This window comes from Chiloscyllium punctatum, chromosome 38, assembly GCF_047496795.1.
Source record: "Chiloscyllium punctatum isolate Juve2018m chromosome 38, sChiPun1.3, whole genome shotgun sequence".
Taxonomy (NCBI): Eukaryota; Metazoa; Chordata; class Chondrichthyes; order Orectolobiformes; family Hemiscylliidae; genus Chiloscyllium; species Chiloscyllium punctatum.
The window spans coordinates 40,681,996-40,699,320 of NC_092776.1; the positions used below are offsets into that span (position 1 = coordinate 40,681,996).

General features: G+C 40.3%; 1 protein-coding gene across 1 annotated transcript in view; it reads right to left on the reverse strand.

Moving 5' to 3' along the window:
* cfap46 (cilia and flagella associated protein 46) overlaps positions 1-17,325 on the reverse strand; it is a 219,984-nt gene that overhangs the window by 138,317 nt on the left and 64,342 nt on the right. Inside the window, exons 19-25 of the mRNA XM_072557677.1 lie at positions 16,185-16,404; positions 11,335-11,484; positions 8,540-8,647; positions 6,274-6,455; positions 2,549-2,680; positions 347-512; positions 92-176 (exon numbers count right to left, since the gene is read on the reverse strand). Of these exons, the coding sequence (XP_072413778.1) occupies positions 92-176; positions 347-512; positions 2,549-2,680; positions 6,274-6,455; positions 8,540-8,647; positions 11,335-11,484; positions 16,185-16,404 (1,043 nt within the window). The remainder of the gene's footprint in view (positions 1-91; positions 177-346; positions 513-2,548; positions 2,681-6,273; positions 6,456-8,539; positions 8,648-11,334; positions 11,485-16,184; positions 16,405-17,325) is intronic.

Sequence of the window (17,325 nt, forward strand, 5' to 3'; positions counted from 1 at the left end):
GTGTTTCACTTGTTCTGAGTTGAAGATCCATTTCTGTTCCATATTGCTTCAATCCAAGAGTTTGCAAATAATTTTCTCAGTTTTCACTTACATGTTGATAATGCCCCAAGCGCAAAAGGAAGTGCTTGTTGTTTAACTTTGGAATTCTGAATCATTTCTTCTTTTTCTTCCTCCTGCTGGTCAAAATGAAAAAAAAGCAGTTATTTAACAAAAACTATAAATCTGGTTGAACCACTAGGCTAGAAGGCAGAACTGTTAGGACCACAATGTGTAAAATTTCAGCACTTATGTTGACAGATAAATGCTTAAAGTTGGTGGCTGCATAAATTATTGTAACCATTTTTACCTTTCTGTTCTTGGTAAATGTATTTTGAATAGCCTTTAGAAAAGACTTAACAGGTTCTTCAAGCACAGCTCTTTCAAGAGGAGATGGTATCAAACATAGACAAGAATTCCAAAAGTGTTTTGCTGAACTCATTACAAGCTTGACATTTCCAGCTTTTTCTCCAAAACTGTAATAAAGAATAAGATCAGATACTAAACATTTTCTCAGCAGGTCTGGCGGTATCTGTGGAGAGAAAGCAGAATTAATGTTTCATGTCCCGTGAACCTTCTTGAGAACTGATAGTACCTTAGAAAAAGTGGTATGTCTGCTGTAGCCAGTGCGGGCAGAGCAGGGAGTTGGGGGGGGGGGGGGGGGGGGGGAGAGAGAGAGAGAGAGAGAGAGAGAGAGAGAGAGAGAGAGATGTGTGTATGTTGTCTGTGTTGTGTGTGTGTATCTGTGTATGTGTGTGACTGGATGATAATATGTCCAGCAATTTCAGGACCTGCTGTATACATGCACAGTCTTACTCTAGCCAACATCAATTGTGAGGCGAAAGTGAGCACTGAGGATGCTGGAGATTAGAGTCAATAGTCTGGAAAAGCACAGTAGGTCAGGCAGCATCCGAGGAGCAGGAAAATTGATGTTTTGGGCAGGAGCCCTTCATCTGGATGCAAGAGAGATCGAGGGACCTCAACCTCACTTCTGGTGCACTTTTTCCTTCAGTGAGCCTGGATGGTGCCTGCAGGAATCCAGAGGAAGGACAGTCCACATATAGGATGCTCAGTAACTTCCTCTCAAAATACTCCAAAGGGGCCCAGTCTCTTTACCCTCCCCCATGCCTGCATTGTCACTGGTTAAAGTGGTACAAGCCAAGGAGGGGGGAACAAGCCTGTACCTGTGCAGGACACTCAAAACAGGTCTTGGCTCTCTAGATGCAAAAGCTCCCCAGGAATGACTAACCAAGCCTTCCAGGTCAACAGGGACAACTGCCATGCAGGTTTCGTCACCTCATATGTTGGACTATGACATAGTGGGAAGTAAAGGAAGACAAATACTTAATGGGGACATATAGGTGATATGGATGACACATCACTATAAACTTCCTTGCGTTTTGCAAATAGAAATACACTTGCACTGGTCTCTTTAAAATTCTCAGACCTAGTGAGTCACACCCTTCTGAGGGATGAGCTGCACCTTCAGAAACCAAGGATGAAAGAAGTTGTAATGGCCAAGCCAACTCTTTGACTACAGGTACCACCAATGTCATGGATCCATGAACCATGAAACTGATGACTGTAGCCAAGACATTACATCTAATGAAAACAACACTGAGACTAAAAGCAATGTGCAGAATTTTGGGAGTACTTTCCCCACAGAAATCTTCCAACCTTATACCCATCTTGTGAATGAGAGTATGGAATCAATTACGATTATTCTGTAGCTCTGGAGGCAAAGTGTTATTCTATCAGCTTTTCAAGGGAATGTGATGCTCTCAGTCTGGGAAGGTGGCACTTCCATTCTCCTCACAGCACAGAGGTCTGTGAGAGAAGGTCCGTGACGCACCGGCTCTCTCAGGTTAAACACTCCCCTTTAGGATTCCAACATTTCAGGACAACTTATCAGTCTATATGAGCTCTGAACTGCTGAAGGCTAACCAATGTGGAAAGGGTACAAAGGAGCTATCTCAGGGTTCCTTATAGCTTGCTATCTATCCAACATAGAAAACACTGGAAGTGAGCTGCAGTATGTCAGGTTTCTCAGCAAAAGTGAGTACTGCAGATGCTGGAGTTCAGAATCAAGACTCGAGTGGTGCTGGAAAAGCACAGCAGGTCAGGCAGCATCCGAGGATCAGGAAAATCGACGTTTCAGGCAAAAGACTTCATCTGAAACGTCGATTTTCCTGCTCCTTGGATGCTGCCTGACCTGTTGTGCTTTTCCAGCACCACTGTAATCTTGATTATGTCAGGTTTCTGACATGTCAGGTTTATACATTTATGGCATTTATCCCCCATTTATACTCAAATCTCTCCTTTCCTGACTTGACAATATAAATTCTTCCCATAATTTCTGATGCTATGTGTGACAAAAATGATTACTACCATTAGAGCATTACGCCAGAAATATTTCAAAACTTGCCAAGGGAATCTCCCTTAAAGTTTGAAAATTATCACCTTTGTTATAAAAATCTATAGGCAGTATGGTCCAAAACAGAGATAAAGTTACCTTGCACTCAATTCAAATGTTTTAATGGCAGAGATAAGCATTTCGCTGTCTCCGGCTGCATTCTTCATCAAGCTCTGCCCTTTAATACAGGCAGCAACACTCAGCAATTCTTGCTGAACCTTGTAATTGTGCCTGTTTACAAGACAAAGAAAACTCCACTTTTTAATTCACATAAATATACATAATGATTATTTATCAAAAACCTTTGATTCATTTAAAGATATCGCAATTTCACAAGTTAGGGAAGTTAATTTGTTCAGTGAGAGACTGAAGGCCAACAAGTCCAGATTTAAACCCTGCTGAGTTCACTCAGCTTTTCATTTATTCAAGGCACACAAACTAATTCTGTCGCATGGCCAAAAAAAAGCAGTGCAATTGCCTCCAGAACAAGTGTACCAGTCTTGAGTTGCCAGATCTGCTTGAAGTCTATCCCATTTAGCATAGTGATAGTGTCACACAACATGATGGAAGTTAATTTTCACATGAAGGCGGGACTTCGCCTCCACAAAGACCATGCAGTGGTAGCTCTTACCAATACCATAATGGGCAGACACATCAGCTGCTGGCAGATCAGTAAGGATGAGGTTGCGTATGTTTTTCCCTCTTTTTGGTTCCCTCACCACCTGCCACAGATCCAATCCAGCAGCTATTTGTTTTATGACCCAACCAGCTTGATCAGTAGTATTGCTACCGAGCTACTCTCGGTAGTGGACTTTGACTAGAGTATATTCTGCAGCCTTGTCACCCTCAGTGTTTCCTCCAAGTTGTTCAACATGGAGGAATACAGATTCATCAGCTGAGGGAAGACAGTAGACGGTAATCAGTAGAAGGTTTCCTTGCCAATGTTCAACTTGACGCCCTGAAACTTCATGGGATCTGGAGTTATAATTTAGGAGTTCCGGAGCAACTCCCTCCCGATTGTATCGCATTGTACCACAACCTCCGCTGGGTCTGTCCTGCCAGTGGGACACACCATATCCAGGGATGGTAATGGTGTTGTCTGGGACATTGTCTGTAAGCTACGATTCTGTGAATATGACTGTGTCAGGATGTTGCTTGACTAGTCTTTCGATTTTGGCACTAGCCTCCAGATTTTAGTAAGGAGGACTTTGCAGCATCTGACAGAACTGTTTCTGCCTTTGCTGTTTCTGGTCACTGGGTCGATGCCAGATGGTCTTTCCGGTTTCATTTCTTTGTTGAGTCTTCAGAGTGATTAACACAACTGAGTGACTTGGTAGGCCATTTCAGATGGCAGTTGAGAGTCAACCACATTACTGTGGGTCTGGAGTCACACGTAGGCCAGACCGGGTGATGATTGGATGACAGATTTCCTTTTCTGGAAGGATTTTCCGACATTTTCCTGTGGCATTTTCCGACAAATCGACAATGGTTTCGTGGTCTTCAGAGATTTCTAATTCTAGATTTTTTTTATTGAATTCACATTCCACCATCTGTTGTATGGCGGAATTCAAAAATTAGCTGAGGTCTAGATTAATAATCTTGTGGCATACCATTAGGCCAGTCCCTCCCCTCATCCTCAGGAATGGTATAAAAAGGTTGAGGCCCCAGCACAGACTCCTGCAGGACTGCACTGTCACAACCTGACAACCAGATAAAGACCAATCCTTGCATACTCTGCTTTCTGCCACCCAGTTAATCTTCTATCCACACCACACACACGTACCTTGAACTTTTATTTTTTGCAAAAGTTTTTGATGTGGCACCTTATTAAGTGCCTTTGGAAATCGAAGTATATTGTGTTTTGAGGCTCCCGTTTATCTACAGCATGTGTTATTCCTTCAAAGACACCAACAATTGGCTAAATATGATATTCTTCAGTGGAACTACACTGACTCTTCCAGTGCATAGCTATAACCTCTTTAATGGTCAATTTGAACGCCACCCTACAACAGATGCCAAGCTAGCTAGCCTGTAGTTTTCTACTTTCTGCCTCCCTTCCATCATGATTTTGAGGTTATATTTGCTACTTTCCTGTGTCTGGGGCATAATGGAAAATTAATGTCAATGTATCTACTACCTCAGTAGCAATCTCTCTTTAGTTCATAGGATGAAGTCCATCTTGACCAGGAGACTTGTCAACTTGCAACTCCATTAGTTTGGCACATGCTACTTCCCTCATGATTGTAATTTTGCCAAGTTCCTATCTCCCTTCTGCCTCCTGATTTACAGCTAATACTGGAATGTTTTCAAATGCTTTAAAGTCAGAATCAAATTATTTGTTCATTTCATTCTCTAGAGTACTAAAACTTACTCTTCAGCTTTTTACGTATCCATAGAAACTCTTGCTATCTGTTTTTATGTTCCTAGTTACCTTCTTTTCATATTCTCATTTCTTTCTTCTGATTAACCTTTCTCTGCCATTCCTTACATTCTGACCAATCATCTCACCTGCCACTCATCTTTGCATAGTTACACTCTTTTTCTTGAGTTTGGTGCTTTTTCTGAAGTGTTTAGTTATCACATCTGGTAGGTCTTCACTTTAATTTTTTTTTCTTTATGGTAGGAATATACTTATTCTCAATATTCTGAAATATCTCTTTAACATCTACGTTTCTATTAATCTACCCATCAGCCTAGTATGGCAGTTCACTTCAACCAGCTCAGCTTTCATTCCCAAATTGTTTTCCTCATTTACCTTTAAAGCACCAGTGTAAGGTCCAACCTTTTCCATTTCAAATTGGACACAAACGTCAATCAAATAATGGATGCTACTACTTAGGGACATCATAACTCAGATGACATCGTGACTGTCACATTACGTTATAACAAGTCTAACTAACCAGTCTGTTCACAACCTTGGTGCCATAATTGACTCTGGAGCTTCTGGCTACATAATGACATCACCATTAAGACTGTCCTTTTCCATATAAGTAATGTGACCCAACTCTGCCCCTGCTTCAGTTCATCTGCTCTTGAAATCCTCATCCATATTTATGTTACTCAAGTATTCCAGTGCACACCCACTCAAAACCCCACATTCTACTCTCTATAAACGTGACAGCCATACCTATGGCCTTGCTTGCAATATGTTCCATTCACCCAACACCCCAATGAATGCTGACATATATTGATTCCCACTGAGGGAAGTCCCAGAATTTAAGCATTTCTTCTGTTTTCAAATCCCTTTGCGGTCTCATCCCTCCTTATCTCTGTAAATTCCTTTATCAACCTCCATATATCCATCAGCTTTGGCTGCTTGAGCATTCATTCAGCTGTCAAGGCTCTAAGCTCTAAAATTTCCTCTTCACCTAAGCCTCTTCACCTCTCTCTAATCCATTAAGACATTCCATGGAACCAAACTCTGGTCATTTGCTATATACATGTCAAATTTTGTTTTACTTGTAACGTATCTCAGAACTTTACATTATAAAGTGACATAAATACAAGTTGTTGGTGTTTTTGTTTATTAAGCTCTTAAATTAACAATTGTTTCACCACGCTGAAGGGTGCAAGAAATTTTCTAACGCTGTATGCCATGGGCCATGGGTCCTCTGCTCCAACAAGGTTTGGCCCACTGAATTTTGTGTCAGCGCAGTTTTTAAAAAGATGAAAATCAAAAAAATGCTCAAGCACAAACCCTGTATTTATTCTGAAACTCAAAGTTATATTGTTTTCTTTTTCAATTCAAGATAATAATGAGCAAAATTATTTACCTATTTGACAGAAATGAAATAATTTTAAGTTGCATTAAATGATACACTCACTTTTCATGCATCTTGGAATCAATGCTTGAAGCAGTATTTATATTCAATTCAAATGCTTTCTGGGCACATCGCATTAGTAATGAATCATCATTACTCTGGTTAGCAAGTTGCATCAAACGTATCCATACTTCCAGCTCCAATAGTTGATCAGACCAGGTACAGTCTAAGATTTGCTTCTCCAACTGAAAAAGTGAGCACAGGTATTAAGAAATCTAAAAACTGCTCTGGGATTGATCACAGCAGTTTTGGACAGGTCATGCCTGCTGCTGAAATCTGCCAGTGACCCAGCCGAACATTACTGGTTTGATGAGTAGCTGCACACACTGAGGGATTAGTTACAGCTTTTTCATACAGTGACAGTAAAGGAACAGTGATATATTTGCAAACCACAGTGATAGCTAGCTTGGAGAGGAACCTGTAGGTACTCCCAAAACTTGTCCCTTGGGTGGTGGAAGTTGCAGGTTTGGGAGGTGTTGATGAAGGTGTTTAAACAAATTGCTGAAGTGCATTGCTTCTGTCACTATGTACTATAATGACCCATTTTGGAAAATGGATTGATTCTCAAGCCCCATTACTCCCAGGGTTTCCACAAAATTGAGAGAATGAATCAAACCACATAAAAACACTGACTTACCTGTCTGTTGAATTAAAGTTAATAGCAAACAGTGGCCAGATCCCTGTACTTAACAAGAACTATTTATTATGAATAAGCAAATTCTAGTCACAAAGAAAGAGCTACAAATTATCAATATGTAGCTCGACTAATTAAACTCTAACTCACTTTTTAAACCTCCCAGATACACATAAGATCAGAGACAAATAAAATACATTGGTTTTACAGGTGGAAGGAAAAATGGAAACACAATACCACCAGTCCACAGAGTTCATTGAGATGATCGTTTTGGCTTGCCAGGACTTTATGTTTTTCAATATCTTTCCTTCAAGTTCCATCACTTCTTTGCAGGAGGTACATGGTGATTGATACACTAACTGCAAGGTCTCTTAGTTACTAGTTAAGGGCAACAGGTTACAGCAAGCTGGTGGGGAGGAAGGGTACAATTGGCTTTCTTCTGGCTTCAGGTACTTTTCCTGCAGTGAGTGAGACACACAACCTGTCCCTCCAGAGGTTGTTCACATCCACAAGCTGTTCAGCTACCCAAGAACTAATCGATCAGAGAGTTGTCATCAGGCTGATGACATCTGGCATCCACAACTAGCTACCATTGCACAATCAATCAGCTATTTGTTGCCAGCCAAATCTCAGTCTGTATGCATCCCTGATTCTGGGTCATCTACAAGCAGATATACCCCCACTGTTGAACACAGCAGCAATGTAAACAGCACACACAAAGAGTTTCAGTGACTTGTTTTTAAAAGTGCAGCAATTCTTGCCTTGATTTTAAAACAGTCCTTATTTTTTCACATTTCAATCAAAAATATAGAAAATAAAATGCAACCATCTTAAAAATACCTGTGGTGGAGGGAATTTTGAAGGAGGTTACTAAGTTGTTAATCAAATGGGCTGCTTTGTCCTGCATGGTGTTGGGCTTCTAGAGTATTTTTGAAACTGCGTTCACCCAGGCAAGTGGAAAGTAATCTGCCTAACTCATGATTTGTGACTTGTTGTTCTAGGGGTATGATTCTGGCTTTGGTTGCTATACTACGCAGATATGCAAGAGGTTCTGGATTCAAATCCCTGGCGAGTCTTCATTTCTTACGGGTGGCATAGTGGCTCAGTGGTTAGCATTGCTGCCTCACAGCGCCAGGTACCCAAATTCGATTCCAGCCTTGGACGACTGTCTGTGTGGAGTTCGCACATTCTCCCATTGTATGCGTGGGTTTCCTTCAGGTGCTCTGGTTTCCTCTCACAATGTGCAGGTCAGGTCAACTGATCATGCTAAAAATTGCCCATAATGTTCAGGGATGTGTAGGTTACGTACATTAGTTAGGGGTAAATATTGAGTAATAGGTTCAGGGAATGGGTCTGGTTGTGTTATGCTTCAGAGGGTCAGTGTGGACTTTTTGAGCCAAAGGGCCTGTTTCCACATTGTATGGATTCTAAAATTTGGGATGGGTCAGGAGGTGAGTTACTAAACACAAAAATTCCAGCCCTGGCAATGTCTTCCATCCACAGCATGGTTCACTTAGTTTTCAGAAAGAGCAGTCTGAATGAACATTCATGACATGGAAAATATGGGGTAACAAAATCATCTGTTTATTTTAACAATTTCCCTTCATAATTCTAAGGACAATGGCAATTGCTTACCTCTGGAAGACTGGGAACAGTGAATTTCATCAGGTTGCTGTTGTTACAAGAGTACATCTCCAGAGCAATAAGAGCCTGGATCATTGGAGCCTGGCTATCATTACTCTGCTGTAAAAGATAATTAATCGTTTAAAACATATACAGCATCAGAACAAAAATAAATAGAACCAAAAATCTGATACCTTAACTGAAACAGCATTCTTATTTTACTTATGTGATAGTAAAACAAATCTACCAGATTCTTGCACGGATTTACATTAGTTAGCAACAAGCTCTGAGAATAAAAAGCAATAAAAGACAGAAGTAATTTATGGATAACTACTTCTATTGTCAAATACAGAGGATCCTGGAAATCTGAAATAAAAACAAAAAGTGCTGGAAACAGTAGAGCATCAGGAAGCATTTGTGCAGGGAGAAACAGTTATTGTTTCAGGTCCACGATCTGCTGGGAGAATTGAAATATGTTACAGATATGACTGATTTTGAGTAAGAGCAAAAGCAAGAAACAGGAGGTAAATAAGGAAATTAAAAATGGAAGGTCTGAGATAGAGTGGAAGGAAGAAGTGATTTAAATGCCCATTACAATTCTAGTTGATGTTACCACTGACAAGTAAGAACCCAGAATTAAATATAGCTTGATAAATTATATTTTGTTTTAGTGTGATGGTGTTTTACTCAAACATAAGCACACATGGCTCCAGATTTGATGTTAATAATAAAACAGAAATCTCCACAGCTGAGCTTTCCCAGCAATTTCTGCTTTTGTTTCTGATTTACGGTATCCACAGTTCTTTCAAGTTTGTATTTGAGGATTGCTCACTTGTTCCCTTCTCACTTGCTCACTTAGTACCTACTGCATGCTTGCAGTATCCAGGCTTAGCATTGCCTGTTAGTGTACTGGAGCTTCACCCAGAGCTAGACTATCAGCACTGTTGTACAACATGCTCTTTTGCACGGACACGCAAACAGGATGCTTCTCAATCTTGTCAATCGGGGGTTCTGCCTGGGGTGGGGGGAGTTGGAAAATATCTTGCTCAGCAGCACAACTGAGATGTCAATCAAATACCTAAACATTTGCCAGCTGTTTGCATGGCATATATACTGTAGGTTTAATCAACCAAATGGCCATATTGGAAACTAAGTGGGAAGCCTTCAGTGCACTGTTGGTCAGGGGATCCCAGTAGCATCAGTCACAGGCATAATCCAGGGACTTGGCCACAGTCATCTGCTTCGGCCATTCAAGTTTAGGAGATCTGTCCAACTACAGTCCAGAGATTGAGCAATGGTCCACCCTTTAAAGCCAGTACCAACAATCAGAGGAATCCTACATTGTCAATAATGGAGCAACCAAAACAATCATCAGGGGCCCAATCAGTAATATCTAGGAGCTACTTGTCAAAGGTCTGGGATGAACACAGTCTTTGGGTCTACCTACCAATCATTGAGGGAGGTCCTATAGGGGCAAGAAAGGGGACCACTGTCAAATAAAGAGTGGGGATATCAAGGCTTCAGGGTGGAGAGCAGAGGCATTGATAGGGATAGTGACAGGGGAAACATACAGGATTCTTAAAGGGTTTGACAGGGTAAATGCTGAGAGGATCTTTTCACTTATGGGGCTGTCTAGGACCAGAGGACACAGTCTCAGAATAAAGAGGCACTAATTTAAGACTAAGATGGACAGGAATTTCGACTCTCAGAGGATTGAGTGTGTTTGGAACTCTGTGCCACAGACAGCTGTGGGGACAGAGTCCTGGCATACATTTAAGGCTGAGATAGATAGATTTGTGATCAGTAGGGAATGAAGGGTTGTGGGGAAAGAGCAGGAAAGTTGATGTGAGAAATATTGATCAGCTATGATCATATTAGATAGTGAAGAAAGTTCGAGGGGCTGAACAGCCTACTCTCATTCCTATTTCTCGTGGTGTTACAGTCCATTGGTTTTGTTTGCATTCACCTTTGGTAGATGTAAATAGAAATCCAAATTTGGAATTACATAAAGACAAATGATCTGACAGTGTTTCCCTTCTGGACAATGATGAACTGTGTTGACCATTGACATTGGGAACAGAGCAGCGATGACTTGAGAGTGTCTGGTGAAATGCAGCTCAGAACAGGTAAATAGTGTGGTGTTGTCATTAAACAGAGTAGGGAGTTTTATGTATGAGCAAATGTAAACCATTAGCATGTGCCATGAGCAGTGTAAATTGTGGCTCCTCTGCCATTAGATTATCGGTGAGGGAAAATGTCAGATTGCCAACAATTATCCAGTCACACTGCAGCCTTTAAAGGTGGCAAAGATGCAAAGGATTCTGGTCTTTTGGCAGATATATGCTGAGTGTTAAAATGTTTGGGAACAGCACATGGTACAATAGGCACAGAATCAGACATAAGGGATGCAATATGAGCAGGCTATATGATGCGGTGAGCTTGGTATGATACCGTGAGGAAATTTGCTTGGCCTTGTCACAGGAAACCCTCCAAAAAATATAATATGACTCGCACAAAGCCAAAAATCTAAGATTCAGCCCTCTGTTTCTCTCTCCACAGATGCTACCAGTCCTATTGAAATTTTCCAGCACTTTGCTTTTATTCCACATCACCATTCTTCATATCCAAATTATATTTGTCTGTTGTTTTTCCAACTATTTGGGCATTTAAGTGCCAACCCCTTGTTAACTCCCTGTAAAGCAAACTGGATTTCCATACTGCAGTCTGAAGTGGCTTTGTCACCCCAGCTCGAGTGCAGCTGCACAAACTTATTCAAAGAGGTCAAAACCATTACATTAATACTTTACCTCATCATCTGTTACCAGACTTGGCCCGATCTGCTGCTGAAGAAGCTGTTTAACTTTGACCCATGTAACAACAATCTGATGTCTCACAGAAATGGGAACAACATCAGAGGGTTCATTTCCATTTGTAGCATTCAACACATATTCACATATCTATTGTCCAAACAGAGATACAGTACATTCTTCAGTTCCTACTTTGAATAATCTTAAAATACACTGAGCAAATAAGCATCAAATAATTGTTCTTTATTGAATATGAATCTTAATCAACCTGCTATGTTGGTTTGAACTCAAGAATAGAAGAATGTCTGTAAAGATCAGATCTTTTTATTTTTCTTTATTTTTGACTGTGGATTAAAATGTTAAAAGTATCATTTTAAAAATCAAGGACGAGGGAACAAATTGCTGTACGTTTAAACCTCAGGTGGCTAGAACACATTGTAAGTTGTGTTACACTGCTGCTTCGTTTAAGCAATAGGGAAGGTGAGATAAAACTTTGATTAGGTAAGCCAATGGGTCGAGGGAGATGGAGTTTAATTTAGATAAACATGAACTGCATTTTGGAAAGGCAAATCAGAGCAGGACTTATACACTTAATGGTAAAATCCTGGGAAGTGTTGCTGAACAAAAAGATCTTGGAGTGCAGGTTCATTGTTCCTTGAAAGTTGGGTCACAGTTAAATTGGGTAGTGAAGAAGGCATTTGGTATGTTTGCCTTTATTCATCAGTACATTGAGTTTAGGAGTTGGGAGGTCATGTTACAAGAGATTGCTGAGGCCACTTTTGGAATACTGCATGCAATTCTGGTCTCCCTCTTATAGTAAGAATGTTGCAAAACTTGAAAGAAAAGATTTACAAGGATGTTGCCAGCATTGGAGGGTTTGAGCACAGGGAGAGGCTGAATAGGCTGGGGCTATTTTTCACTGGAACACAGAGACTGAAGGTGACCTGATGGAGATTTATAAACTTTTGAGGGGCATGGACAGAGTGAATAATTATGGTCTTTTCACTGGGCTGGGGGAGTCCAAAATAGAGGGCAAAGGTTTAAGGTGACAGGGGCAAGATTTAAAAAAGACATGAGGAGCAACTTTTTTCACACAGGAGGTTGAGCATGTAAGGGGTGTGGAGGCTGGTACAATACAACATTTAAAAGGCATCTGGATGTGTATATGAATAGGAAGAGTTTAGAGAGATATCGGCCAAATGCTGGCTAATGGGACTAGATTAATTTAGGATATCTGGTTAACATGGACAAGTTGGAGAGAAGGGTCTGTTTCTATGCTACACGGTTCCAAAACTCTAAGACGGTATGGCACTGGGATGTGGGCATAGTGAGAGTTGGCCTGCTCCAGGCAGCTGATTGGTTTGTGCAATTGCGAGCAGTTGTCAGGTCATCAGCCTGACAACAACTCTCTAATTGTTCAGCTGCCTACAAACCAGTTTGAGAAGGTGAATGATTCAGGGACAAACTTCTCAAGACTGGAAGAAGTCTATCTCAATAACTCTGCAGAGTCGAAAAGTGTGGCGCTGGACAAGCACAGCAGGTCAGGATATGTTTATGCCCGAAATGTCAATTTCCTGCTCCTCGGATGCTGCCTGACCTGCACCACACTGTTCTGTCCTGACTCTGCAGCATCTGCAGTACTCATTTTATCCTCAATAGCTCTGTAGCAGTCAATTATTCTCTCCTAACCATTTGCTTTAAGACATTGTCTCTAACCAGTGACTATGAAACTGAACAGGTAATAAGTAAATATCCTGGTTCTTGGCAAATAACTGAAAATCTAGAAGGAAGGAGACAAAGAACAGAAGGTCTTGACAAGAGAAAAGGAAATCTCATCAAAGCCAGTGGATGGATGCTTTTGAACTGCGATTCCCAATACTTTTATTACATCCAGAGCACCTTTTTTTGTGTGAGTCAATCTGTGTGCGCGTGTAGGGGTTTTATAACCATGGTTAGAGTTTCAACCATTAGAGTTATATGTTGATTGTTAAAGTGTTATTTACTAGAGGCCAGATTTTGTCTGTTCATAATAAACAAAAATTCATGTGTAGTGCAGAACCTGATCAGAGTTTTCTGTTAACCTGATTTCTTCAAACAGGTAAATTAGAATTCAGCTCACTTTGATTAAATAATTAACTTTTGTGGCGGTGGGGCATGTGAATCATTACTGTCCCAGGTGGGACATAATAGTCAAGCGAACGCAGCACCAGTTTAATGATGCATACCAAATAGGTAATTCCCTAACTTTATTTCCTAATTATGTGAAACCTGCGTACACAGGAAAAGAAGATAGGAGAACTTAATGCTGCACACACTCTTAAAATATAATCAGACATTGCATGTGCAGTATTCTTCCAATCCCACTATGCATTAAGCTTAGGACATTGTCACTGTCACAGGTCATTTTTATTTGAAGGTAACTTAGCCTTACACTTCATATGATATCCCACCCCACCCTCCAGCAAACACACACCTGTAGTAACTATTTTGAACTATTTGTGTTGTGTGAAGGAATCGAATCACTTAAGAGAAATAAATGGAATATACCAAAAAAAAATGTATTGCTTTTATATTAAAAGAAGTCCTACATCTTCCAGAGCATACTGTGATGAAATCCAGTTTACGGGACCAGTAGAGAGTATTTGCCAATTTATGGAACATAAGGATATAAGAAATAAGAGCAGAAGCAAACTATTCAGCTGTTTGATCATACTCCACTATTCAGTGAGATCATGGTTGATCTTGCACTTCATTTTGCTGCACTATCGCGATATCCCTTGATGTTCTTAAGGTGTAGAAATCTACTGATCTCAGTCTTGAACATACTGAACAATTGAGCTTCTGCAGACCTCTAGGCAAGTGCAAAGAATCACTACTTTCTGAGCAAAGAGGTTTCTCCTCATGCCAGTCCACAGGGCTCTGTCCTGAAGTCTGAGTTAATATTTCCTTTTCTCAGTCAGAGGAATTGTCTTCCTACATCCATCTTATCACTCCTGTAAAATGGTGAATATTTGAATGATCACCTCTCATTCTTCTAATCTTTAGAGAATAGAGGCTCAACCATTTAATCCTTCCTTTGATAATTCCTCTATCCCAGGAATTAGGTTGGAAAAACCTCTGTTGCACTCCCTCTATGGCAGTTATATCTTTCTTTCATACAGCATGGAAACAGACCCTTTGATCCAACCAGCCCACGGCAACAATGTTCCCAAACTAAAGTGGTCACATCTGCCAGGGCTTGGCACACATCTCTCCAAATCCTCCTATTCATGAACTCATCCAAATGTCTTTTAAATATTGTAACTGTATCTGCATCCACCACTTCCTCTGGCAGTTCATTCTACACACTAACCACTCTGCGTAAAATCGTTGCCTCTGTTGTCGCTCTCAAATCTTTATCCTCTCACCTTAAAAATATGCCCCTTAGTTTTGAACTCCTCCACCTGAGGGAAAAGACCCTTGTCATTCACCTTATCTATGCCCCTCATGATTTTACAAACCTCAATAAGATCACCCCTCAACCTCCTATGTTCCTGTGGAATTTTGTCCCAGACTTTCTGATCTACTTTTATATCTCAAATTCCATTTCCGACAACATCCTGGTAAATCCTTTCAGAATCCTCTCCAAGAAAATCTTTTCTCCTCTACTCAGATCAATTTCCATTTTCCTCCTTAATTGTTTGCTGCACCTATTTGTTGGCTTTGAGTAACTCATGAATATGTTATTTACATAATGAATTGCCCAGTTGTGTGATGGATGCACGGACTTTGGTTCCAATTTTTGAAAGTCAGAAACACTGCAACTTCAGTGTTCTGGGAAATGGGATTGTGACTTTGAGGTCCCGAAGGTGATTTAAATTTCTGGATAATAAGACTGTAATCTAAGGTTGCTAGGTCACAGATGAAGATTGAAACCAAAAGGAAAGCAATTGAGCCCACAGAGATAAGATTTCAGTAGCAGAGCAGCACAAACTGACCAAGGAGAGGATGTATGTGAAACAGCTTAAAAGAAGAAAATCTGGAGGGTGGGTTTGACGGTGAGGATAAGACAAATACATGTACTACTGCTGCTTGAATTCTTTTGAAGAGACCGATTTGGCAGAACTGGCATTTTTGGTACAGGCCATACCCATATGACTAAGAATGATTGGAATCTATTCATGCACATAGGAACTGAAAATCTTCCAAAGAAAACAGAGATCTGAAGGACTTTGTGACTGAATGCACAGTGCCATACTTGGTAAACATGAGGAGGAGTTCCCGGTATTGGACTGGGGTGGACAAAGTTAAAAATCACAACATCAGATTATAGTCCAACCGGTTTATTCAGAAGTACTAGGTTTCAGAGCACTGCTCCTTCCTTGGGTATCTAGTGGCACTGAATTTAGAGCACAAAATCATAGTGTCATGCAACTGATAAAGGTCTGAAAGATCTACCTTCCTTGTATTTGGTATTTAAACTGTACATTACAGTTCATGTTGAATAGAATTTCCCAATCAAACCATTGTGTTAACTTTGGTTTGATCATTAGTTACAAAGAATTAAATTTTGCTTAATTTGGTTTCTTTTTTTTTACAGGGAGCACAACAAAATTAGAATCTTGGAAGGGGTGCATTTTATATAAAACAGACAGCACCAGCTATTGGAAACAATTTTTTGATTAATACCTTTATAATACTCTTTCAATACATATATCACAAATATTCAACAAAAGATTAAGGCAGTTGCAGTTCTGAAGTAAAATTTCATATTTAAAAATAGGAATACATTTTGTGAAGATATTATAAAATATACTTAGGTAACAGTTTTAAATGGTACAACTTTCAAACCACTCAGTGTATTCTCATACCTGGAGAGCCTCAGTTATTTGAGGAATACCTTCAGGATCAACAGTTACAGTCTGTGAAACACTTGGTTTTTCAGCTTTCTTTGTTGATGACTTTTTGATGTTAGCAGCAATGGAACTCTTTGTAACTTCTCTTTTTTCAGTCGGTATAGGGCTTGGTATCCAAGGTTGAATCAAGCCCTGACATAAGCTGTTACACAGCATGACCAAAAAGATGGTTTCCCTAAAGTGCAGCAAGAATAGTTTTTGTTACATAATATTCTTAGCATTTTTCCTATGGCAATACTCCAGGATTACAATTACAAACAATCATTATATACACAGTTCTGAATCAGGTCAGATATTAAAACTAGCTTTCAAAATAGGAGACAGTGTTACCAGTGTATCACCAACATAAAATGAACAATTTGGCCATTTGCCTAAAATGCCAGTATCTTTGGGTAGATGGGCACCTGGAGGAGAATAGGGGACAAAATTCCTTGAAAACTGCATGGACCCAAAAGTTCTCAGACAAGTTGCACACAAGTAGCCAAGTATGCATACAATATAATAAAAGGTAAAGGATTCCTGTACTTAAATCGGTTCTGCACTACAAAAAAAAAGCTATTTTGGATCCTTGGAGGAAATACCATCTTTTTTTTGTAACTACACTCAATTCTTCCACATGGTGCTTAGCATCACAAAACCCCATAATCTTCCACCCTCCCACACTTTGCTAGCTCCCTCCAAGCCAACTGTAGAGTGCACAGACTGCTTGTTTGTCATTCCATCCATGGCACAGAAGTACCATTTCGAGTTATAGGGTCAAGAGATATACAGCATGGAAAAAGACCCTTCGGTCCAACTTGTCCATGCCGACCAAATATCCGAAATCAATCTAGTCCCATTTGTCAGCATTTCGCCCATATTCCTCTAAACGCTTCCTATTCATATACCCATCCAGATTCCTTTTACTAGCCTCCAGTGCTTCCTCTGGCAGGTGATTCCATATACACACCAGCCTCCACATGAAAAAATTGCCCCTAAGTCCCTTTTAAATCTTTCCCTTCTCACTTTATACCTATTCTCTCTACTTCTGTACACCCCCACCCCATGGAAAAGACCTTGTCCATTTACCCTATCCATGCCTCTCATGAATTTGTAA